A 25,354-nucleotide genomic window follows, 5' to 3' on the forward strand; every position below is an offset into this window, starting at 1 on the left:
TGTTGAGCTGCTCGCAGAAAAATACTTTTCACTGTATCTCGGTAAACGTGACAATAAACAAATCCAATCCAATATTAGCTCGCTGCAAAGTACAGTGCAGTCAACAGACCAATTTATTGGTGGTTTGATCTCAGTGGCTTGTGCTTTTGCTTTCTGTAACTTTATTTCTGCAACATTTTTCGGTTCACATTTAATAGTTAAATTAGCAATTTACTGCAGTATCAATGGCACTGTAGCTTTGTGGGTCAGACAGAACAAATACTACCCAGGGCAAAAATTCATAAAATATTAAAGAGCATTGGAATGCACATATCCAGCTTATTGGTTCATTAAGTTCTGGCAAATTCTAAGAACAGCATTTTCCAACACAGGAACTGAAGCTCAATGCTCAAAAAGGGAAAGCAAGGTAGGCTCCTTCCAAGTGCTCACATGATAAACAAATGCTGAAAACGTTCTCTTGGTAGTTAATTTTTGGATAACAATGTTGGTGCATATATTAAAATATATATCTTATATGGTAGGATATTACAAAAATTATTCTGGCCCTTTCTCCTACTCTCAAAATAGTAGTGTGGAAGTTTCCTGTGCTGGAAAGTGAAACAGCTAGAAGTGCAACATTTACAAAAAGATGTGCAGGTAGTTTGATGAACAAAGGTTTAATCATTAGACAAAACAACTCTGATGAGGTCTCCCACTTAACATGTCTATATCTGAAAAGTGCGGAGCAAATAAAAGTGACTGAGCTTCCTTTTAAAAGAGGATCAGGAACAGAAGAATGATGGAGAATTTAAGGATCTTTTAAGGAGAGAAAGAATAATGCACACATTTTTACAGTTGACATGTAATTGTTCAAGGAGGCATAAAACTAAAGATAACGATTAATACAAATAACAATTGGCAATAGAGTAAATAACAGAACTCATGGAATATAGGATCAGGAGTACACAATTCAGAGGGAGGTGATGGCATTGCAGTATTGTCACTGGACTAGTGATCCAGAGATCCAGGTTAATACTCTGGGGATCTTGGTTCAAATCCCACCAGGGAAGATGCTGAAATTTGAATTCAATAAAAATCTGGAATTAAAAGTCTAATGGTGACCACAAAACCATTATCGATTGTTGTAAATAAAAACATCTGGTTCACTAATGCCCTTTAGGGAAGGAAATCAGTCACCCTAACCTGGTCTGGTCTACATGTGACTCCAGACCCACAGCAATCTGGTTGACTCTTAAATGCCCTCTGAAGTGGCCGAGCAAGGCACTTAGTCCAAGGGTAATAATTGCTCGCCCAGCCAGCGATGTCCACATCCCTTATAAGAATTTTTTTATTCTATTCTATTAGTCAGTGGTTTACCTGTATTTCAACTTTACATCCATTTTCCTTAATACCCTTATCTAACAAAATCTAACTGTTAGTTTGAATTTTTAGTTAACCTAACCTCGAAACGTTTTTGGGAAAGCGTTCCAGATGTTTACTACTATCTCCCCTGAATGACCAGTCTTTAGGTTTATGCACCACCACTGCCAATAACCCCCCCCCCGCCGGCCTCCGTTCTGGATGTTTAACTTATCAAATCTTTTGGTCGGAAAATAGGAACAGAAGGCCAAAGCTAACCCCTAGCGCCTGTTCTACCATTCAACGAGGCCGTGACTCATAGGACCAAGAGTAGGTCATTCAGTCCCTCAAGCCTGTCCCTCCAATCAATGAGATCATAGCTGATCTGTGGCGTAACTCCATTTCCTGCCTTTGGCTTATATCCCTTAATATCTTTGCTCAACAAAAATCTATTTTGGATAAAAATTAACAACTGTTCGAACTTAAACTGCTGTTTGTGGGAGAGAGTTCCAAACCTCCACCACCCTTTTGTGTGAAAAGTGCTTCCCAACATCGCTCCTGAATGGTCTGGTCCTAAGTTTTAGACGATGCCCCCTAGTTTTAGAATCTCCAATCTGTGGAAATAGTTTATCTTTATCTACCCTGTCTTTTCCTGTTAATATGTTGAAGACTTCGATCAGATCACCCCTTAACCTTTGAAAACCTTCTAAATTCTAGCGAAAGCAGGCCTAATTTGTATAATCCCACCTGTCACTTAACCCCTGTAGTCCAGGTATTGTTTTTGTAAACCTACGTTGCACTCTCTCCACGGCCAATATATTCTTCCTCAGGTGTGGTGCCCAGAACTGCTCACAGTACTCAAAGTGGGGTCTCACCAGGGTTTTGTATAAACGCAGCATAACTTCTGTGCCTTTATACTCCAATCCTCTAAATATAAAGGCTAGCATTTCATTAGCTTTTATGATTATCTTCTGCACTTATCCATGGCATTTTAAAGATATGTGCACCTGAACCCCCAAGTCTCTTTGGACATACTTAACCTCTTCCCATTTAGGAAGTACCCTGTTCTATCCCTTTTTGGTCCAAAATGGATAATATCACACTTTCTTCCACGGAATTCCATCTGCCACAATTTTGCCTATTCACCAAGACTGTGAGGCAACTCTGTATATCTACCTTTTCCCACATCCCATAACAACTTTAGCTGAGAAAAAGTCTTATCAATCTCAGTATTGAAATCAACAACTGGTTCAGCGATTACTATTTGTGGAACAGAGTTCAAAATTTGTCCCACCCTACGTGTGAAGGGTTTCCTAATCCGCCCCTCAATGATCAGATTCTGCCCCCAGTCCTAAACTCCAAAACTAGTGGACACAGTTTCCTCCAAAACACCCACACACGTTCCTCTGAAAAACTGAAAACTTTAGTCAAATCATTCCTTAACCTTCTAAATTAGTGTAATTCTTCAAGTCCAGGTTTCATTCAAAAACCGCACTCCCTCCAAGATCAGTATATCCTTCCTCAAGATGTGGTTCCCAGAACTGTTCAAAATACTCCCGTTGTGGCCTAACAAAGGCTATGTATAGCTGAAGTAGGACTTGAACTCCTTGTATTCTATTCCCCTAGGTAAAAAGGTCAGCACATCATTAGCCTTTTGATTATGCTCTGTACCTGTGAACTGTGGTACTTTGAACTCTCTACATTCGCTGCAACTTTTCTGCAGCTACGAATTTGCTCAAATGCACCTTCACCTCTTTTAATGCCTTCATTCCCATTAAAAGCACTGCCTCAACTTGACCGTTCCCTCTGGTATGGCCTTCATCTCAGCTCCTTTAGGTCCATAGGAACTGGGAGAACAGGTACAAGTATCCGCCGCCAGATCTATCTGAATCACAAAGCATTATCGGTTCCTGCTCTCGTCTGCTAAGACTGCTCACTATTCCAGAATCATCCTGGAATACACATAATCCTCCAGTTTATTTTCTCTAATCCAGGTCTTCTTCCGAAACCCTCCAACAAGTGCATGGGCTTTATTGTCACTAAGATTGAGGCCATCTGATCAGCTGCCTCTGCCATGTACCTCTCATCCACTAGCCCACCTGGCCAAACTTTCACCAATGTTTCCCCATCTGCCCTTGCCTTGATTTTGCATTCTTCTCTTAGTTTGTCTATCTCCTTTCAACTGCTCTCTAAACTCATCATATCCATGAGACCAATGACCTGCTCTCTCGATACTATTCCCATTAAACTGATCATCCAACTTCTCCTTCTAGTTATCCAATATTGTCAAATAGTTCTATCTCTTCAGGTGTTCATGGAATCATAGAATGCCTACAGTGCAGAGGGAGGCCATTCAGCCCCTCGAGTTTTTGCCGGCCCTTGGGAGAGTACCCTACCTAAGCCCCCACCCTATCCTAGTAACCCCATCTAACCTTTTGGACACTAAAGGGGAAATTTAGCATGGCTAATCTACCTAATCTGCACATCTTTGGATGCCCAGAGGAAACCCTCACAGGCATGGCAAGAAAGTGCAAACTCCACACAGACAGTCACGCAAGGCCAGAACTGAATCCGGGTCCCTGATGCTGTGAGACAGCAGTGCTAACCACTGTGCCACCCCTTGTTATCCTGCTTATTAAAATGTCATCACTTCTCTCCTAAAAATAAAGCAACTCTTCATCCCACCGTCTTTGCAAACTACTGTCCAAACCCCAACTCCCCTTTCCTCTCCTAACATAGAACATAGAACATAGAAAATACAGCACAGAACAGGCCCTTCGGCCCATGATGTTGTGCCGAACCTTTGTCCTAGATTAATCATAGATTATCATTGAATTTACAGTGCAGAAGGAGGCCATTCGGCCCTTTGAGTCTGCACCGGCTCTTGGAAAGAGCACCCTACCCAAACTCAACACCTTCACCCAACACCAAGGGCAATTTGGACATTAAGGGCAATTTATCATTGGCCAATTCACCTAACCCGCACATCTTTGGATTGTGGGAGGAAACCGGAGCACCCGGAGGAAACCCACGCAGACACGGGGAGGACGTGCAGACTCCGCACAGTCAGTGACCCAAGCCGGAATCGAACCTGGGACCCTGGAGCTGTGAAGCAATTGTGCTATCCACAATGCTACCGTGCTGCCCTTGAGAACAAATAAATCTACACTATATCATTTAACCGTAATCCATGTACCTATCCAATAGCTGCTTGAAGGTCCCTAATGTTTCCGACTCAACTACTTCCACAGGCAGTGGATTCCATGCCCCCACTACTCTCTGGGTAAAGAACCTACCTCTGATATCCCTCCTATATCTTCCACCTTAAATTTATGTCCCCTTGTAATGGTTTGTTCCACCCGGGGAAAAAGTCTCTGACTGTCTACTCTATCTATTCCCCTGATCATCTTATAAACCTCTATCAAGTCGCCCCTCATCCTTCTCCGTTCTAATGAGAAAAGGCCTAGCACCCTCAACCTTTCCTCGTAAGACCTACTCTCCATTCCAGGCAACATCCTGGTAAATCTTCTTTGCACCTTTTCCAAAGCTTCCACATCCTTCCTAAAATGAGGCGACCAGAACTGTACAAAGTACTCCAAATGTGGCCTTACCAAAGTTTTGTACAGCTGCATCATCACCTCACGGCTCTTAAATTCAATCCCTCTGTTAATGAACGCGAGCACACCATAGGCCTTCTTCACAGCTCTATCCACTTGAGTGGCAACTTTCAAAGATGTATGAACATAGACCCCAAGATCTCTCTGCTCCTCCACATTGCCAAGAACTCTACCGTTAACCCTGTATTCCGCATTCATATTTGTCCTTCCAAAATGGACAACCTCACACTTTTCAGGGTTAAACTCCATCTGCCACTTCTCAGCCCAGCTCTGCATCCTATCTATGTCTCTTTGCAGCCGACAACAGCCCTCCTTACTACCCACAACTCCACCAATCTTCGTATCATCTGCAAATTTACTGACCCACCCTTCAACTCCCTCATCCAAGTCATTAATGAAAATCACAAACAGCAGAGGACCCAGAACTGATCCCTGCGGTACGCCACTGGTAACTGGGATCCAGGCTGAATATTTGCCATCCACCACCACTCTCTGACTTCTATCGGTTAGCCAGTTCGTTATCCAACTGGCCAAATTTCCCACTATCCCATGTCTCCTTACTTTCTGCATAAGCCTACCATGGGGAACTTTATCAAATGCCTTACTAAAATCCATGTACACTACATCCACTGCTTTACCTTCATCCACATGCTTGGTCACCTCCTCAAAGAATTCAATAAGATTTGTAAGGCAAGACCTACCCCTCACAAATCCGTGCTGACTATCCCTAATCAAGCAGTGTCTTTCCAGATGCTCAGAAATCCTATCCTTCAGTACCCTTTCCATTACTTTGCCTACCACCGAAGTAAGACTAACTGGCCTGTAATTCCCAGGGTTATCCCTAGTCCCTTTTTTGAACAGGGGCACGACATTCGCCACTCTCCAATCCCCTGGTACCACCCCTGTTGACAGTGAGGACGAAAAGATCATTGCCAACGGCTCTGCAATTTCATCTCTTGCTTCCCATAGAATCCTTGGATATATCCCGTCAGGCCCGGGGGACTTGTCTATCCTCAAGTTTTTCAAAATGCCCAACACATCTTCCTTCCTAACAAGTATTTCCTCGAGCTTACCAATCTGTTTCACACTGTCCTCTCCAACAATATCGCCCCTCTCATTTGTAAATACAGAAGAAAAGTACTCGTTCAAGACCTCTCCTATCTCTTCAGACTCAATACACAATCTCCCGCTACTGTCCTTGATCGGACCTACCCTTGCTCTAGTCATTCTCATATTTCTCACATATGTGTAAAAGGCCTTGGGGTTTTCCTTGATCCTACCCGCCAAAGATTGTTCATGCCCTCTCTTAGCTCTCCTAATCCCTTTCTTCAGTTCCCTCCTGGCTATCTTGTATCCCTCCAATGCCCTGTCTGAACCTTGTTTCCTCAGCCTTACATAAGTCACCTTTTTCCTCTTAACAAGACATTCAACCTCTCTTGTCAACCATGGTTCCCTCACTCAACCATCTCTTCCCTGCCTGACAGGGACATACGTATCAAGGACACGTTCAAGGAACAGGTGCTACAAGTTCCACATTTCACTTGTGTCCTTCCCTGCCAGCCTATGTTCCCAACTTATGCACTTCAATTCTTGTCTGACAACATCGTATTTACCCTTCCCCCAATTGTAAACCTTGCCCTGTTGCACGTACCTATCCCTCTCCATTACTAAAGTGAAAGTCACAGAATTGTGGTCACTATCTCCAAAATGCTCCCCCACTAACAAATCTATCACTTGCCCTGGCTCATTACCCAGTACTAAATCCAATATTGCCCCTCCTCTGGTCGGACAATCTACATACTGCGTTAGAAAAGCTTCCTGGACACACTGCACAAACACCACCCCATCCAAACTATTTGATCTAAAGAGTTTCCACTCAATATTTGGGAAGTTAAAGTCGCCCATGACTACTACCCTATGACTTCTGCACCTTTCCAAAATCTGTTTCCCAATCTGTTCCTCCACATCTCTGCAACTATTGGGGGGCCTATAGAAAACTCCTAACAAGGTGACTGCTCCTTTCCTATTTCTGACTTCAACCCATACTACCTCAGTAGGCTGATACTCCTCAAACTGCCTTTCTGCAGCTGTTATACTATCTCTAATTAATAATGCCACCCCCCCACCTCTTTTACCACCCTCCCAAATCTTATTGAAACATCTATAACCAGGGACCTCCAACAACCATTTCTGCCCCTCTTCTATCCAAGTTTCCGTGATGGCCACCACATCGTAGTCCCAAGTACCGATCCATGCCTTAAGTTCACCCACCTTATTCCTGATGCTTCTTGCGTTGAAGTATACACACTTCAACCCCTCTCCGTGCCTGCAAGTACTCTCCTTTGTCAGTGTTCCCTTCCCCACTGCCTCATTACACGCTTTGGCGTCCTGAATATCGGCTACCTTAGTTGCTGGACTACAAATCCGGTTCCCATTCCCCTGCCAAATTAGTTTAAACCCTCCCGAAGAGTACTAGAAAACCTCCCTCCCAGGATATTGGTGCCCCTCTGGTTCAGATGCAACCGAAGTCCTTGTATCAGTTGTTGCCTTTCAAATCCATACCTATCTTTCCCAGAACTTGAATCCCTCTAGTCAGGTTTCGGTCCAGCCCCAGTACCAAAATAGCTCTTGTCAAAGTCACCGATGATATCCTGCATGATTATGACAAAGGCAAACTCACCCCTCCCTCCTTGTCCTTCCTGACTGTCTGCAGTCTTTAACATGGTTGACCACACCATTCTCCTCTAACGCCCCTTCACTGTCGTCCAGTTGGGTGGCACTATTCTCATCTAGTTCCAGTCTTATTTACCTAATTGGAACCAGAGAATCATTGGCAATGGTTTCACTTACTCCTCCCTCACCATTATCTCTGGTATCTCCAAGGATCTATTCTTAACCACTCCCATTTCTCCTCTACATGCTGCCCCATGGCAACATCATCCAAAGCATGGCATTAGTTTTCACATGCAAGCTGAGGACACCCAGGTCTATCTAACTACCACCTCTCTCAATTCCTATATTACTGTTAAAATTACAGACTTACTACTCGATATCCAGGACTGAATGAGCAGAAATGCACCAGAGCTGATCACAGTGCAGGTCGTCATCATCCTCCATCCCATGGACCAAACCCGCTGTTACTGCCAACCCAAGACCTGCTGTTACTGCCAACCCAAAGCCCGCACCCTGTAGAGTGGCTGGTATGTATCACGGGGGTGGGGGTGGGGGGGGGGGGGGGGGGGGGGGGGGGGGATGTGGTGTCCGTGCCCCTGGCCAAACCCCCCCCAGTCAGTGAACCTGGAGGGAATCAGAGCGCCCCATGCACGTTGGCCCTGCTGCACACATTGTGCAGCCTCCCGTGCCAGCCTGGGCCCCTAGAGCTAGAGGGCATAGGTTTAAGGTGAGAGGGGAGAGATACAAAAGAGACCAGAGGGAAACTTTATTCACAGAGTGGTGATCATCTGGAACGGGCTGCCAGAGGCAGTGGTAGAGGCAGGTACAATTTTTTCCCTTTAAAAAGCTGTTAGACAGTTACATGGGCAGGGTGGGTTTAGAGAGAAATGGGCCAAATGCGGGCAAGCTTAGTGATAGAAACTGGGCAGCATGGACAAGCTGGGCCAAAGGGCTTGCTGTATACATCTATGATTCTATGACCTCCAATCAAATATTAGAACATTGAAGCCAATGTTTTCAGTCCCTACTTCAAATTCTGTTGTCTTGCTGTCAATTCCATTCCTCTTCCTGGGAACAGTCGAGATTAGGGCAGTCCATTCGAACCTTGGTATAAATCCTGGTTGTTTCCCACATTCTACCCTCTGAGCCTCAAGTCATCCCATGTTCTGCTGCCAATGCCTTAACTCGCACCACATCCTGTTCACCAGTCAGCCCCGCGCTTGCTGACCTACAGTGGCTCCTGTCAAGCATCGATTTTAAAATTCTTATTCTGGTTTCAAATCCCTCGATTAGCTAACCCCTTGCTCTAAGAAACCTCTTCCAGCCCCACAACTCTCAGATATCTGTACTCCTGTGCTCTTAAGCATCCCTAATTTAAAATCACTTCACTTTTTCTGGCCACGACTTCAGTTGCCTAGGCCCTAAACTCTGGAATATCCTCCCTGTATCTTGCTTTCTTCCTTTAAGACACTCTTTAAAAAATTACCTCTTTGGTCAAGGTATTGGTCATCTGATCTAATATCTCCTTATGTGGCTTGGTGTCATATTTTGTTTTGTAATGCTCCTGTGAAGCATCTTGGCATATTTTATTGTATTAACAATGCTAAAAAAATCTTTAAATTGTCCTTCTCTCATTCAATATTGGCACTTTGGGATATCTGGCATGGTGGTCTCTTCCTTACAGTAAAAACTGACACAAAGTAATTTAGTATGTCCTCCATTTCACTTGACAACATCACCATCATCAGTTCACAAGGGGTCCAAATTCCCTTCTGACCACCTCACCTTTCCTCATGTAATTGTAGAAATGTTTTGTGTTAATTCTGATAAATCTTTCAAGTTTCCTTTCATAGTTCTTTTTGGTGATTCTTTGCATGTATAAATTGTCACCCGTTGTTGCTCATAGTTCATTTGGCCCATTGAATCTATGCTGGTTCATTGTAAAGCAATCCACTCAGTTCCATTCCCCTGCAATTCCCCACAACCCATCTTATTTCCCTCAAATGGCCATCTCATTTTCTTTTGAGATAATTGATTGTTTCTACTTCCACTAACCTCATTGGCAGCAAAATCCAAATTATTACTGCTCGCTAAAAATGTTCTTACTCACATCCACCTTGCATGTCTTGCCCAAAACCTTAAAAATATGTCCCCGTGTCTTTCCATTTACCAGGATCTGCACTATTTTTGGTATGCTTTGTTTTCAGTTTTAATTTGTCACTCATCTCTTTAGTTGTTCATGGCTTTTTATTGGCAAGGGTAACATGTGCGAAAGTATTTTTGAATTTCTCCCACTGATCGCCTACCATTTTACCTATTAATAGATTTGCTAAATTTTGTGCAATAGCACCTTCAAAATCTGCAACCTCTACTGCCAAGAAGGACAGCAAATACATGGGAAAACCATCCAACCCCCTCAGAATCATAAGCCATCTTGCTTTGGAGTTGAACGTCCTTTCCTTCACTAGCATTGGGTCAAAATCCAACAGATTGTGGGTGTATCTACCCACACCACAAGATTTGCAGCAGTTCGCGATAGCTGGCTCAATCCCAGATCATCAACGCCAATTAGAAATGGACACTTAAATACTGGCCTCGTCAGCAACACTGACAATCTATGAATGAATATTTAAAAGAAAAAGTAGTCAGAAGCTCACCTCAGGGTCAAATACGACACCAAGAATGTGAACAGTCTGATTCAGCCTTTTACAATTGCCAGGAAGACAGATGGAGTCAGCAACAAGGCAACAACTTGGTTCTTTCCAATACTTAAGAGGAAATTTCTGCAAATCCAGTGTTATAATTCTGATAGCCAACTGAAGGAAGAAACCAGAGCTAGTCTCTACTTGGAATAGATATATTCACAAAACAAAACATGACAGGTATTGATCTTCTCACATGACCCAAACCATGTGTCAGTGAGGGTCTCTTTGTATGTGCTCAAGCAATCATCCAGTCAATGCCCTCCACCTATATACACTAAACCTAATACAATTAATCCAGTATTGAATATCAGACAAGCAGTCTGACAATTGAGAAACAGGGGAACGGTTAAGAGAGGTGGTGGAGAGTTAGAGCTGGGTGTACATTGGAAAATTGATACTGTTTTTTGATTATGTCGCCAAGGAACAGCATGGAGATGAGAAACATGCCCAATCATATCAAAGGGTGTAGACAGGTTGAGGAAGACATGAAGGGACTCAAGCTATGCAACATTAATATAAACAGTTGGAAAACACATTAACTAATCAAATGATGTTGGCAAGTGGCGAGTACCACTGTGTCAGTCAGTACGAATACCAGCATGCTGTCTTGAAGCAATGAAACAGAAAAAATGTGACCAACAGCAGCATGTCAACCTCAGATGGACAGGTGGTGTGAGAAACATTCACGATAGTTGGCTCCTGTCATATTGCCTTAGTAGTAGACATACAAAGAACAATTCGCTTTCAGCAAGATTCTTTCACACGTACACATATCTATCTACTACAGTCTTTCTGCACTTTGTTACCAGAAACAAAAGCATTTGTGAAGAACAGAAAAATGACATCAAAGCTGAAAATAACAAAAATAAAGTTTCAAACTAAGTGGAGGTATAAGTTCATAATACAGAATTCAGCCATGTGATCACAGAGCATGATATAATCTCAAAGAATAAACTGTGGCTATTTTCATAGTTACTATCAGCAACCAAAAATTTGAAAATTTAAAAGGAAAAAGATTTTTATCCTTCAACCGATATCAGCAATTTGGTGATGGGACATCTGAAATACTCTAGATCTGGAGCAAAGAAGTGGTTTAAACCTGGTTAGTTTTGCAGATTTGGATCAGATTACTGAAGTTACAGCAAAAAGCCTGTCAGCAGACCAAAGCAGTATTAAAAAGCTACAGAAAGACACCACAAAGACATTATTTAACGTGTTTAGGTTAGCTAAGAGTTAAAGACACTTAAAGCAAAAATGACAAGTTAAAATAATAGTCACCTTTTTTATGTAGGTGTATTTAATATTTGTTAAGATGAAGCCAATGGACACACGAGAAATACTTTACACAGGCAAGTTTAAAAATATGGTACTTTGTTTTTTCTTAATTCTTCCAAATAGGTTTTGCACAGCAGTGCCCAAATTAATCTTTCGTTTGCATATCTGAATTGATCCTTATATACTGTACCAATTCATATTTTAATTCAGTATCACAATCTAAAACATTTTTAAAAAATCAAATCTCTCAGTTTGTTTGCAATCTGAATGGTGTGTCACGTGAAGCCAATAATGAAACCCATTATAAAGTGAATTCAATGCTGGTTAGACAAAGCCAAAAGAAGCTTGGAAGTTAGAGGGATGGCAGGGAAGGGAGTGCAATGTTCCTCCTGCAGGATGTTTGAGGTGAGGGATGCAGTTAGTGTCCCTGCTGATTTTACCTGCAGGAAGTGCAGCCATCTCCAGCTCCTCCAAGACCGAGTTCGGGAACTGGAGCTGGAGTTGGATGAACTTCGGATCATTCGGGAGGCAGATAGCAGCTTCAGGGAATTAGTTACACCAAAGATTGGAGATAGATGGGTAACTGTAAGAGGGACTGGGAAGAAGCAGTCAGTGCAGGAATCCCCTGCGGTCGTTCCCCTGAGTAACAAGTATACCGCTTTGGATACTTGTGGGGGGGGTGACTTACCAGGGGTAAGCCATGGGGTACGGGCCTCTGGCACGGAGTCTGTCCCTGTTGCTCAGAAGGGAAGGAGAGGAGAGGAGCAGAGCATTAGTAATTGGGGACTCGATAGTCAGGGGCACAGATAGGAGATTTTGTGAGAGCGAGAGAGACTCACGTTTGGTATGTTGCCTCCCAGGTGCAAGGGTACGTGATGTCTCGGATCGTGTTTTACGGGTCCTTAAGGGGGAGGGGGAGCAGCCCCAAGCCGTGGTCCACATTGGCACTAACGTCATAGGTAGGAAAGGGGACAAGGATGTCAGGCAGGCTTTCAGGGAGCTAGGATGGAAGCTCAGAACTAGAACAAACAGAGTTGTTATCTCTGGGTTGTTGCCCGTGGCACGTGATAATGAGATGAGGAATAGGGAGAGAGAGCAATTAAACACGTGGCTACAGGGATGGTGCAGGCGGGAGGGATTCAGATTGCTGGATAACTGGGGCTCTTTCTGGGGAAGGTGGGACCTCTACAGACAGGATGGTCTACATCTGAACCTGACGGGCACAAATATCCTGGGGGGGGGGGGTGGGGAAGATTTGTTAGTGCTCTTTGGGGGGGTTTAAACTAATGCAGCAGGGGCATGGGAACCTGGATTGTAGTTTTAGGGTACGGGAGATTACGAGTATAGAGGTCAGGAGCACAGATTTGACTTCGCAGGAGGGGGCCAGTGTTCAGGTAGGTGGTTTGAAGTGTGTCTACTTCAATGCCAGGAGTACACGAAATAAGGTAGGGGAACTGGCAGCATGGGTTGGTACCTGGGACTTCGATGTTGTGGCCATTTCGGAGACATGGATAGAGCAGGGACAGAAATGGTTGTTGCAGGTTCCGGGGTTTAGGTGTTTTAGTAAGCTCAGAGGAGGCGGCAAAAGAGGGGGAGGTGTGGCACTGCTAGTCAAGAACAGAATTACAGTGGCGGAGAGGATGCTAGATGGGGACTCTTCTTCCGAGGTAGTATGGGCTGAGGTTAGAAACAGGAAAGGAGAGGTCACCCTGTTGCGAGTTTTCTATAGGCCTCCAAATAGTTCTAGGGATGTAGAGGAAAGGATGGCGAAGATGATTCTGGACAAGAGCGAAAGTAACAGGGTAGTTATTATGGGAGACTTTTAACTTTCCAAATATTGACTGGAAAAGATATAGTTCGAGTACATTAGATGGGTCGTTTTTTGTACAATGTGTGCAGGAGGGTTTCCTGACACAATATGTTGACAGGCCAACAAGAGGCGAGGCCACTTTGGATTTGGTTTTGGGTAATGAACCAGGCCAGGTGTTACGATTTGGAGGTAGGTGAGCACTTTGGGGACAGTGACCACAATTCGGTGACGTTTACGTTAATGATGGAAAGGGATAAGTATACCCCGCAGGGCAAGAGTTATAGCTGGGGAAAGGGCAATTATGATGCCATTAGACATGACTTGGGGGGGTAGGTTGGAGAAGTAGGCTGCAAGTGTTGGGCACACTGGATATGTGGAGTTTGTTCAAGGAACAGCTACTGCGTGTTCTTGATAAGTACGTACTGGTCAGGCAGGGAGGAAGGCGTCGAGCGAGGGAACCGTGGCTTACCAAAGAAGTGGAATCTCTTGTTAAGAGGAAGAGGGAGGCCTATGTGAAGATGAGGTGCGAAGTTTCAGTTGGGGCGCTTGATAATTACAAGGTAGCGAGGAAGGATCTAAAGAGAGAGCTAAGACGAGCAAGGAGGGGACATGAGAAGTATTTGGCAGGTAGGATCAAGGAAAACTCAAAAGCTTACTATATGTATGTCAGGAATAAAAGAATGACTAGGGTAAGAGTAGGGCCAGTCAAGGACAGGGATGGGAAGTTGTGTGTGGAGTCTAAAGAGACAGGCGAGATACTAAATGAATATTTTTCGTCAGTATTCACTCAAGAAAAAGAGAATGTTGTGGAGGAGAATGCGGAGACCCAGGCTATTAGAATAGATGGCATTGAGGTACGTAGGGAAGAGGTGTTGGCAATTCTGGACAGGCTGAAAATAGATAAGTCCCCGGGGCCTGATGGGATTTATCCGAGGATTCTCTGGGAAGCCAGGGAAGAGATTGCTGAGCCTTTGGCTTTGATTTTTATGTCATCATTGGCTACAGGGATAGTGCCAGAGGACTGGAGGATAGCAAATGTGGTCCCTTTGTTCAAGAAGGGGAGCAGAGACAACCCCGGCAACTATAGACCGGTGAGCCTCACGTCTGTTGTGGGTAAAGTCTTGGAGGGGATTATAAGAGACAAGATTTATAATCATCTAGATGGGAATAATATGATCAGGGATAGTCAGCATGGCTTTGTGAAGGGTAGGTCATGCCTCACAAACCTTATTGAGTTCTTTGAGAAGGTGACTGAACAGGTAGACGAGGGTAGAGCAGTTGATGTGGTGTATATGGATTTCAGTAAAGTGTTTGATAAGGTTCCCCACGGTAGGCTATTGCAGAAAATACGGAGGCTGGGGATTGAGGGTGATTTAGAGATGTGGATCAGAAATTGGCTAGCTGAAAGAAGACAGAGGGTGGTGGTTGATGGGAAATGTTCAGAATGGAGTTCAGTTACAAGAGGCGTACCACAAGGATCTGTTCTGGGGCCGTTGCTGTTTGTCATTTTTATAAATAACCTAGAGGAGGGCGCAGAAGGGTGGGTGAGTAAATTTGCAGACGACACTAAAGTCAGTGGTGTTGTCGACAGTGCGGAAGGATGTTGCAGGTTACAGAGGGACATAGATAAGCTGCAGAGCTGGGCTGAGAGGTGGCAAATGGAGTTTAATGTAGAGAAGTGTGAGGTGATTCACTTTGGAAGGAATAACAGGAATGCGGAATATTTGGCTAATGGTAAAATTCTTGGAAGTGTGGATGAGCAGAGGGATCTCGGTGTCCATGTACATAGATCCCTGAAAGTTGCCACCCAGGTTGATAGGGTTGTGAAGAAGGCCTATGGAGTTTTGGCCTTTATTGGTAGAGGGATTGAGTTCCGGAGTCATGAGGTCATGTTGCAGCTGTACAAAACTCTGGTACGGCCGCATTTGGAGTATTGCGTACAGTTCTGGTCACCGCATTATAGGAAGGACGTGGAAGCTTTGGAGCGGGTGCAGAGGAGATTTACCAGGATGTTGCCTGGTATGGAGGGAAAATCTTATGAGGAAAGGCTGATGGACTTGAGGTTGTTTTCGTTAGAGAGAAGAAGGTTAAGAGGAGACTTAATAGAGGCATACAAAATGATCAGGGGGTTAGATAGGGTAGACAGTGAGAGCCTTCTCACTGAGGAATATGTGGAATATGGAGTTGAGAAATATACAGGAAAAGTGACAGGGGAGTCAAGAAAACACTGCAACTAAAGCAGGCAAAGAGAATTGCCTGGGGAAAAAAATTAATTGAAATTAAATTTACACTCTGGTCTTTCAGATCCAAGTTAATTTATGTTTGCTCGTCACGGAGTCTAACATGAGAGCCTCAATGGTGCCATTTTACAAGAGAAAGAAAAGAGCAAACGGTGGTGGGGTGGGAAAAAGAGGTGGGCAGTAACCAGTTTATGGGAAATAAAACAATTAAAAGAAAATGCAATAAAAAGTTTGGGCCCTGAAAGATACTGAGCCCCTTTTTGTGAGAATGGTTGCTGGGTTTTCTTGCCAATAATGTCAGCGTGTACTCAAATCAAGAAGAGCATGAATTCCTTGAGGGAGGACCAAGATCAGGTGAGGGAAGCAGTGATCTAGGTAAAGTCAAATCCAACATAAAAAAGTTAAGATAGAAAAGCCAGGTCTCAAAGCCCAACAACATGGCTTAGTTAAAGGGAAACCTGTGAATCATGCTACAGAAGTCCTAAAAGCTAAACAAAGAATTAAATCATGCCATTGAATTTTCATCAGCAAATGACAAAAATATTTATTTTCATATGCTGGATCATGTATTGGGGATCAAAGGCGGCGATGGAATGTAACGATATATTAAGCAGTTTCATCAGTTGATGACTCGTGGCAAGCTGTAACTGGACTGACTATTAATGTTGCACTGAATCCTTTCAAATGCAAGGAGAGTTTCATGGCTTAATTTCCCAATTATAGCACATTCATATAGTTATTACAAGTACATTATTGTTACTCTTCCAAATTGATGAGTAAATCAGAGTGTACACATTCTCGTAAATCTATCACTCTGTACATTAAAAATGTAACTCATTTAACAGTATTTATGGTTTGAACACCAAGGAACACTCATTCCTCGGAATATTTTATTCACTGCAGACATATGTAAGATGATGTTTTTAGAGAAGCAAATGCAGAAAAGCAGTATTATTGTAATATTCTATGCAGAAGCTTGACTATGCTCAAATATTGTACTATCTTGGACAATAGGTTCATTATTCTCAATTAAATTAAAATAAATTTATAACTAATGTGTAATGAGGATTTTTCAAACAAAATGTCTCCTCCACAGATCATTAGTTTAACCCCTCAAGTCAGCATTCACATTGGGAGAAGTCATGTGCATGTTCACATTATCGTTTGTTATATCTTCCCTCATGGCCCTCCTATTCAATTGAAACAGTTCTAGGACACTCAATACAAAGTCATCTAAATCCATCAGTCAGGAATCTGCCAGGTTGTTACAACTGTCACATATAGTTTGAAGGTATAGTGGTTGATTTGAACGTAGATACGAGCACCACCCAAGGTAATCCATGTTGGCGATATGCCACAGAAATTCTCATGGAGCTAGTTTTGATATTAGTCTACAGAGAATTCAGCAACCTGTTCAGCAGTGGAACATGTCTGATCAACTTTCAATGTCAGCCATACCGTCTACTAGGGGCCTAAATCATTGTACATGCATTGAGGTACCAACATTACTGACAGCTGACCCAGTGACTCTACATAAAACACGTTTTGCCAGTCCTTGTTTCATAGAATTTAGTGCAGAAGGAGGCCATTCAGCCCATCGAGTCTGCACCAGCCCTTCGAGAGAGTACCCTACTTAAACCCCGGCTCCACCCTATCCCCTATATGCCCATAACCCAACCTAACCATTTTGGACACGAAGAGCAATTTAGAATGGCCAATCCACCTAACCTGCACATCTTTGGACTGTGGGAGGAAACCAGAGCACCTGGAGGAAACCCACGCACACACGAGGAGAACGTGCAGACTCCACACAGACCGTGACCCAAGCCGGGAATCGAATCTGGGACCCTGGAGCTGTGAAGCAACTGTGCTAACCACTTTGTTGTTTGCCATGAAGCTGTTCCAGTCATACAGGTTAGAACAATAGCTGTGCATTTATTTACGATGGAAGAAGATTATCTTACCCACTTTAGTCCATGTAAGAAAGTAATTAAATCTACTAAAGATCTAATCACTTCAGTGCAAATTTACTGATTTTTCCCCCTGCTGACTACATGTCGTGGATTTTGATGAAAGATAACAATTTAGGTTGCCCCTTCTTGGAAGAGCTCTTAATGCTACATGTGTAATGATTAGTCGACAAATCACCACATCACTATAGACAAATGATAATATGTTAACTACAAAGAAGCAATTCATGGATAAAATACCCAATATTTTGGATAAAATATTATAGTGTAAAAATAATTAGTAGGAAAAATTGAAAGAAGGCCCGTCACAATTTTTAAAGCACCAGGCATATGACTTTTCCCTCTCATACTGACAATCAAAGCTAGACCAAGTAGAGGAAATCAGACAATGGAAAATATTTCTATGCTCCAATATGTACATGTAAAATTCAGTGAAAATTTAAGTTCAACTGTGGCGTTAGCCCAGAAAGATCCAACAAAATAACAAAACTAGTTCTTAGTCCTGGATTAAATGTCAATTGGCTATTAATATTCTTAATCTCATTTAATTATCTAATTATAAAACTGAGGTTGAAAGAACATAAATGTAATTAGCAATGACCCACAACTTAATGCATATTAATGTCAAACCAATATTAACGTTAAAAAATAATTTAATACATGTAAACACAGTATAAATTTACACAATAAATTAAATACAATAAACTGTATCCCTTTCTTACAGAAAATGTATAACCAAAGATATAGCTGGTGACTGCTGTAAGGTTCAGGAAGAAAAATTTGGACAATATGACAATATTAAATAGAAAGATTTAAACTGTGTCCTAAACAAGTCTGCTTCATGTAATCTTGTAACAAAGTTGTCAAAAATTTTAAAAGCAATATAGTTTCCTTTTTCAGTTCGTGTTCCATACCCAATCAGAGGAAAACACACAAAATGTAAATTTAATAATCCAATCTTAGTAAAATAAAATTCTTTCATGTCTGATATCAAGTCTATCAGATGACAATTGCTTTATTAAACAGGCAATTCTTAACAAGCAACAGAGTTAAGTGTCGGAACTATATTTGTGGGCAGCATGGTAATATTGTGGTTAGCACAATTGCTTCACAGCTCCAGGGTCCCAGGTTCCATCACTGTTTGTGCGGAGTCTGCGCGTTCTCCCAGTGTGTGCGTGGATTTCCTCCGGGTGCTCCGGTTTCCTCCCACAGTCCAAAGATGTGCAGGTTAGGTGGATTGATCATGCTAAATTGCCCTTAGTGTCCAAAATTGCCCTTTAGTGTTGGGTGGGGTTACTGGGTTATGGGGATAGGGTGGAGGTCTGGGCTTGGGAAGGGTGCTCTTTCTGGGAGCCGGTGCAGACTCAATGGGCCGAATGGCCTCCTTCTGCACTGTTAATGCTATGATTCTATATTTTTAGCTGAGTATTTCTGTTGATCCCATTGATTAATTCCCAATTAGGAACGTGTGTTCTTGTGCAGCACAGTGGTTAGCACTATGGTTTCACAGTGCCAGGGTCCCAGGTTCGATTCCTGCTTGGGTCAGTCTGTGTGGAGTCGGCACGTTCTCCCCGTGTCTGCGTGGGTTTCCTCCCACAGTCCAAAGATGTGAACGTTAGGTAGATTGGCCATGTTAAATTGCCCTTAGGTTGGATGGGGTTGCTGGGATAGGGTGGGGGTGTGGGCTCTGGTAGGGTGTTTTTTCCAAGAGCCAGTGCAGACCAGTTCTGGCCGGATGGCCTCCTTCTGCACTGTAAATTCTATGATTCTTTGAAATTTCTTCTTTGTAACCTTCTTTGAAATTTGAGGAAAGGGTCTCCTCACTTTTCAGCTGCAAATAGTAACATACACTTACCAAGTCAGAGAGAAATGGGAGAAAAAAAACATTTTTGTATTGAAGACAAGGCTACATTATTTAGATTTGAGCACGGTTTTGTTTAATAACTAAATTTCTCCAACAACCTACTACCTATAAACACATACTCCCACAATTGGGTCATTCAACATGGGGTGCGACTGGTCTTTGCCAGTTGGAAAATGGCGATGCTGGGGAAAGCCAATAAATACTTGGCGGGTTGAGACACAGGAAGCAACCACTCCTTTGTGCTCCAGTGCATAAGCAACACACAAATAGTGCTTGAACAGAGGCATGAAAAAACAGGGGCTGTTTAGCACAGGGCTAAATCGCTGGCTTTGAAATCAGACCAAGGCAGGCCAGCAGCACGGTTCAATTCCCGTAACAGCCTCCCCAAACAGGCGCCGGAATGTGGCGACTAGGGGCTTTTCACAGTAACTTCATTTGAAGCCTACTTGTGATAATAAGCGATTTTCATATATACAATGCTTCTACTCAATGGATGCTAGTGTTAGGAAACGTTCTATTTTTAAAAATAAATTTAGAGTACCCAATTAATTTTTTTCAATTAAGGGGCAATTTAGCGTGGCCAATCCACCTACCCTGCACATTTTTGGGTTATTGGGGCAAAACCACACAAACATGGGGAGTGTGTGCAAACTCCACACGGACAGTGACTCAGAGCCGGATCAAACCTGGGACCTTGGCGCCGTGAGGCAGCAATGCTAACCACTGCGCCACCGAGCTGCCCAGAACTTTCTATTTTAAGCATTCAGTGTTAGAAGACATTGCCAAATTAGGTTTGTTGCATATATAGCCCTCTCTACTACTAGTTTGATTTTTCAATTTCCCACTGCAGCCACCGTTTCAGGCAAACAAGCCAGTTTGCAACTTGTTGCCAATTTGTGCGAAGCTGTGATCAATCCTGTGCTGTGGCATCACACTCAAAATAAATTGGGTTAAGAATGTTTCAATTAATTACAGTTGGCAGAGCATGAGAGCTGAAGTGAGAAAGGCCCTGAAGGAATTCCACTTTGACATCTAATGCAGGTTAAAACAACTATAGTTTGAAGTTGAATGCATAGTAGCAATTTGTTTCTCTTACTAGCTTTTATCTCCCTCATTTTAATGATCAATATTTCAGAGTGCAACAAAAAGATCTTCCTTTCATTTATTCATCTGATACTTGTATTGTAGACACTTAGATCTGACCCTCTCCAGAACAAAACCAGCTGATACTTCTAAAGATACAATTAAGTCAAAGTCAAGTCCAGAACAAGAGATTGCTACAATTAGCTTGCAAACAAGCTTGCTAATACTTTGGTTATTTTAAAATTACACCTTCCATTCTCTTCCTCTTAGCTGCTGGCTTGATAATTATCAAGGTGTTGCTCATCTAATGCAGTAGCCACCATGAATCCCACCTGCACATTAAAAAATCTAAAGTCAAACACATTTGATTAACTAAGAACGTTCAGCGCTGCCAACTTTCAAATCAATGGTCTCATCAAAAGGATGATGAAAGTAAAAATTAATATTTATTAGAAAAAGACTAATTAACAGCACGTAAGCATATCTCAAAAGGAAAATGTATAATAAAGCTGTATTTGTACAGAGTCCAATTCTAGTGCTAATGATCCGGTTCAGCACTCCAATATATCACTGGTAGCTAACTACCCATGTCGTTAACAGCCTGATTTCTTAGCATTCAGTTTCTTTTTCATTTATTTTCGGACTATTGCTGCTTTTACTTGGTTGAATTTAAGTTGTTGAAAAATAGTTTATGGATATGGTTATGGGCAACATTCTTTTTGGAGTGCAAGGGGGAGTTAAGTTCTTCACACTAAATGTTCTGTGCAAATGCACAAACGAAGCTACTTAAAGTGATTGACAAGTGTGCAACTGCCTACTTAGATGGAAGACTGTTTCTGGACATGATTTTATTTATTTCCACTATATCTCAAGGGCTAAAACCTGAAGATATAGCCACTTGGAAAATTATTAAGACAAAATGAGTACTTGGGTGCATCTGAAACGCAAGCATTGGATAGGGTGAATGGTCTTCTTCAGTTCTAAAGGTTTGTATGGATTCACAGATTTTAACTTGGAACCCTGCCCTGCCTCGCAAACCATTTATGCTTCGGATTATGTCTATGTAAAGAAATACTTAACCGCTGACTGTCTTAAATTTTCCCTTTACAACCTGTGTCTTCCCTCTTGGTGCATTTGGTCATAAATGGTTTTATTTTATTCAGTTAAACTGCCCCAATAGAACTCATTTTGGGCAGAGGAATCCTAGTCATATAGTCCCTTCTGACCCCAGAGATCATTTTTTCAACTCTCTTTTGCATTGCCTCTGACCATCTCAAAATGTTGTCATTACCAAATCTCTATCCAGTACTACAAGGCACAGCTATAGGAAGGCGTTTAGAGATTTGAACTCAACTGACTGGGCAATAAATTGTGATTATGAGAGGTCACAACATCTTATTCGCATTGCTAATTGCCATTTCACACTGCTTGAATATGGCGAGTCAACAGATATCATACTGTTTCTTTCAACTCCTCCCATTGCAAGTTCTAACCTATCTGGCTTGCTTTGGCTCAAAAGTTGTGATGAGTCTCATGGTTGCCCCGTTTCCCAGCTGAAGCAGTTTTTACTTGCTTTTTGCAGTTAGGTGCTTATTTCATATAATCATACAGCACATTCATCCTAATGTTCCTCTGACTGCTCTTCAAAAGAGATATTCAGTTAATTCCCTTCCCTGTTCTTTTCCCATATTCCTGCATTTTCCCTCCTTTTTATTGGACTTCTTTGATGTCACAATTCAATCCATTTTCCGCAGCCCCCAGATGTATTACAAGTCATAACAATTTCCTGTGCAACAAAGTAATTCAGCTCCCCTTTGGTTCTTTTGCCAATTGCCTTAAACTCTGTTCCCTGGTCACTTACCATTTTTCCAGTTCGAACAAAATAAATAATGAAAAACTGCCAAAACTCTAATTTTGAACATCTGTATTATACCTCCCTTGAACCTTCTCTGTGCAAAAGAGAACACTCCCAGCTTCTAAAATGTTTTTGCCTAATTGAAGTGTCCCATCTCTGATATAATTCTGGTACACTTCCTCTGCACTATTTCCAAGCCCTCAGTATATTTTCTTAAACAATAAAAGCATGGTGCCTAGAATCAGACGTAAAGACCCCCTCCCCCCCAACCTTGTGATTCAATGGTGGCAACCTGCTCAGTGTTCGCTGCTATCGAAAGCTGTAACAGCACCGCAACTTCCAGGAAGCCCACTTACGCACAAATCCATAAGTTATGGTGTGTCTGAATGGACTCTGGAGAAGCCCACACTGATAGTTCTGTTGGGGCCTATCATATTTGAACTAGGCTGATCACACTTAGACTAATTTTCATGTGGATTTTTTCAGACTTCTCCTAGCAGGCATCTGGTACCTCCATATTTCTCCACCAGCTCCGTGGCGCTGCGGTGGACGAGGAGCAGTGAGCTGCAAAAAGACGTCAAATTTAAAAATCATGAATAACCACTTACCTGTCTTTGAGCTGAAGACAGTCCTTAAGGGGCGTGTCCAGTTCATGACATCAAAGGGGGTGCAGCTTCGCTGGCAATGTACTGTGCTGCAAATCTCTCAAGTCAGTGCGTCATTGGACCTATGATGCAGCCCAGAAAGCAAGCTCCTACGGAAGCCCAGGGAAAAGGTAGGGTTGTATTTTTTCATGCAGTCAGGGACGAAGCTTTGATTTCGCCGCTGACCACAAGTTCGTAGACAATTTTTCAGCTGAGAGTGAACTATTGATTTATAAAGATTTATCACAATGTCTTTGCTTTTTCCATTCTATTCCTCTATTTAGAGTCAAGGATCCTGTATATATTTTTTAAAAACAGTCTTATCAACTTGCCTTTCAAAATCTCTAAGATTTGGGTAAATAAAGCCTCTTGCACCACCTTTAAAATTGCACCCTTTAACTTATATCACCTTTTTTCAAAACATATCACTTCACACCTCTTTACATTGAACCTCACCTGCCATATGTCAGCCTATTTCACCAGTCTGTTCAATCCTCCACAAGTTTGCTACTGCCTTCCTTAATAACATTTCATTCTCAACAGGATTATACTTCACCATCTTTGATGTACTTTTCCTTTATTTTGAAGCTGCTTTGTGAACTGCAAGGAGTGAAAAATGAGCACGATCCTAGATGCAAAGCTTTACACGTTTTTTGTGCTCACTTATATAGTTTTCATTAGCAATGATCAGAGGCATACCCAAAACCAGCTTCCTCCAACTTAAAACTGTCAAATCACATTAATTTAAATGCAAAAAAAATCACAGTATACAGTGCTGTCACAAAATAACCTTACAATCTGCCCTCAGTCTTATAGCACTGTATCATGAAATACCCTATTATGATCTAAATTTAAAATGCACAAATACAGCACACTTTGTAAATGGCTAAAAAGTGGACATTCTCCAGCAGCCTGACAAAAAAAATTATAGTCAATATAAATAACTTCCTACAGAAACATCCCCTAGCTTTAGAAAATTACATTGTGCAGAAAATTACACGAAGCAGAGTAAGTTTGTCCAAAAGCCATATTATGCATTGAACCATGAGCAAAACTAAGTTCCATTCTGTCATAAGTGACAAAAACAGTTGTGCCATTATTCACTCTGGTTTAAAGGTACCTCAACTCAAAAGATTTTCAAAAAATAAATAGCATATGTACAGTTTTCAGTTTAAAAATGAAGCTTACAGCAGTCCAAAAGAAACAGATCACTTTAAATAAGGATTGCATTACGTTAATTTAAAGCTTTGAAAAAAATAACTCACCATTATCTTTACTGCTATTCTCTTCAATTGTCATTTGCTCTGCAAGCTCAGACAGAGACTCATCAATTGTTTGGCTGCCACGCAAGGTCAGAGAAAGCCGTCGCTTGAACTTTTTCATCTTTTCCATGAAATATTCTACTCAGAGAAGCCTGAAATTAAACATGTTATTTGCTGTTAATAGGCAGCTTATTTAATCCTATCAAAAAAATGAAGGCACAATAGGATTCAACTGCACTTTAAAAAGTAAATAGCATTCTCTCAGAATTTCTCTATTCCAAATATTAATTGGATAAAAACTTGGATATTGCTACTGTTATCTAAATTTAAGGGCTTTCTAATGAGCACTGAGGTTCAAAAAAATTCTGCAAGTTAGAAATATCTTTGTCCAAAGGAGAAAGTGCCAGAACTGGCTAAATCGAAGGTTTGGATTGTTTCATAATGAGTCCTAAACATGCCTTTTATGCTCCAGATTTTGCAGTCTGTTACGTTACCTTATCTTATAACTGCAAATATTCAGACCACATTAAATGTACAAAGTTAAATAATTTCACAGGTTCTTCCCCAAAAGGTTTCCTGGGTCTCCAAATTAAACTTTCTGAACTCGCAAAGTCTAACCTGAAGTCAGGGTAAAGCATTCAGAAGAACACATCATTATGTGATTGTGTATGATTGGAGAAATCCAAAAAAGAAATCATCCTACCCTTATGAATCTATGGAATCCCTACAGTGCAGAATGAGGCCATGAGGCCCATCAAGTCTGCACCAATTCTCCGAAAGAGCGCTCTACCTAGGCTCACTCCCTTGCCTGATCTTCGTAACCCTGTGTATTGATCATGGTCAATCCACCTACTCTGCACAGCTTTGGGCTATGGGAGGAAACCGGAGCACCCAGAGGAAACCCACGCAGACATGGGGAGAACGTGGAAACTCCACAGTCACCCAAGGCTGGAATTGAACCCGGGTGCCTGCCGTTATGAGGCAGCAGTGCTAACCACTGTGCCATCATGGCGCCCTG

The 25,354-nt window shown here is 42.2% G+C and overlaps 1 protein-coding gene across 1 annotated transcript in view; it reads right to left on the reverse strand.

Annotated features, from left to right (window-relative positions):
• Positions 1-25,354, reverse strand: part of cdk17 (cyclin dependent kinase 17) — a 334,713-nt gene that overhangs the window by 226,644 nt on the left and 82,715 nt on the right. The window contains 1 exon segment of the mRNA XM_072471934.1: positions 24,340-24,488. Coding sequence (XP_072328035.1) covers positions 24,340-24,466 — 127 coding nt within the window. The 5' untranslated portion in view covers positions 24,467-24,488.

This window comes from Scyliorhinus torazame, chromosome 13 (assembly GCF_047496885.1).
Source record: "Scyliorhinus torazame isolate Kashiwa2021f chromosome 13, sScyTor2.1, whole genome shotgun sequence".
In the NCBI taxonomy this organism is placed as follows: Eukaryota; Metazoa; Chordata; class Chondrichthyes; order Carcharhiniformes; family Scyliorhinidae; genus Scyliorhinus; species Scyliorhinus torazame.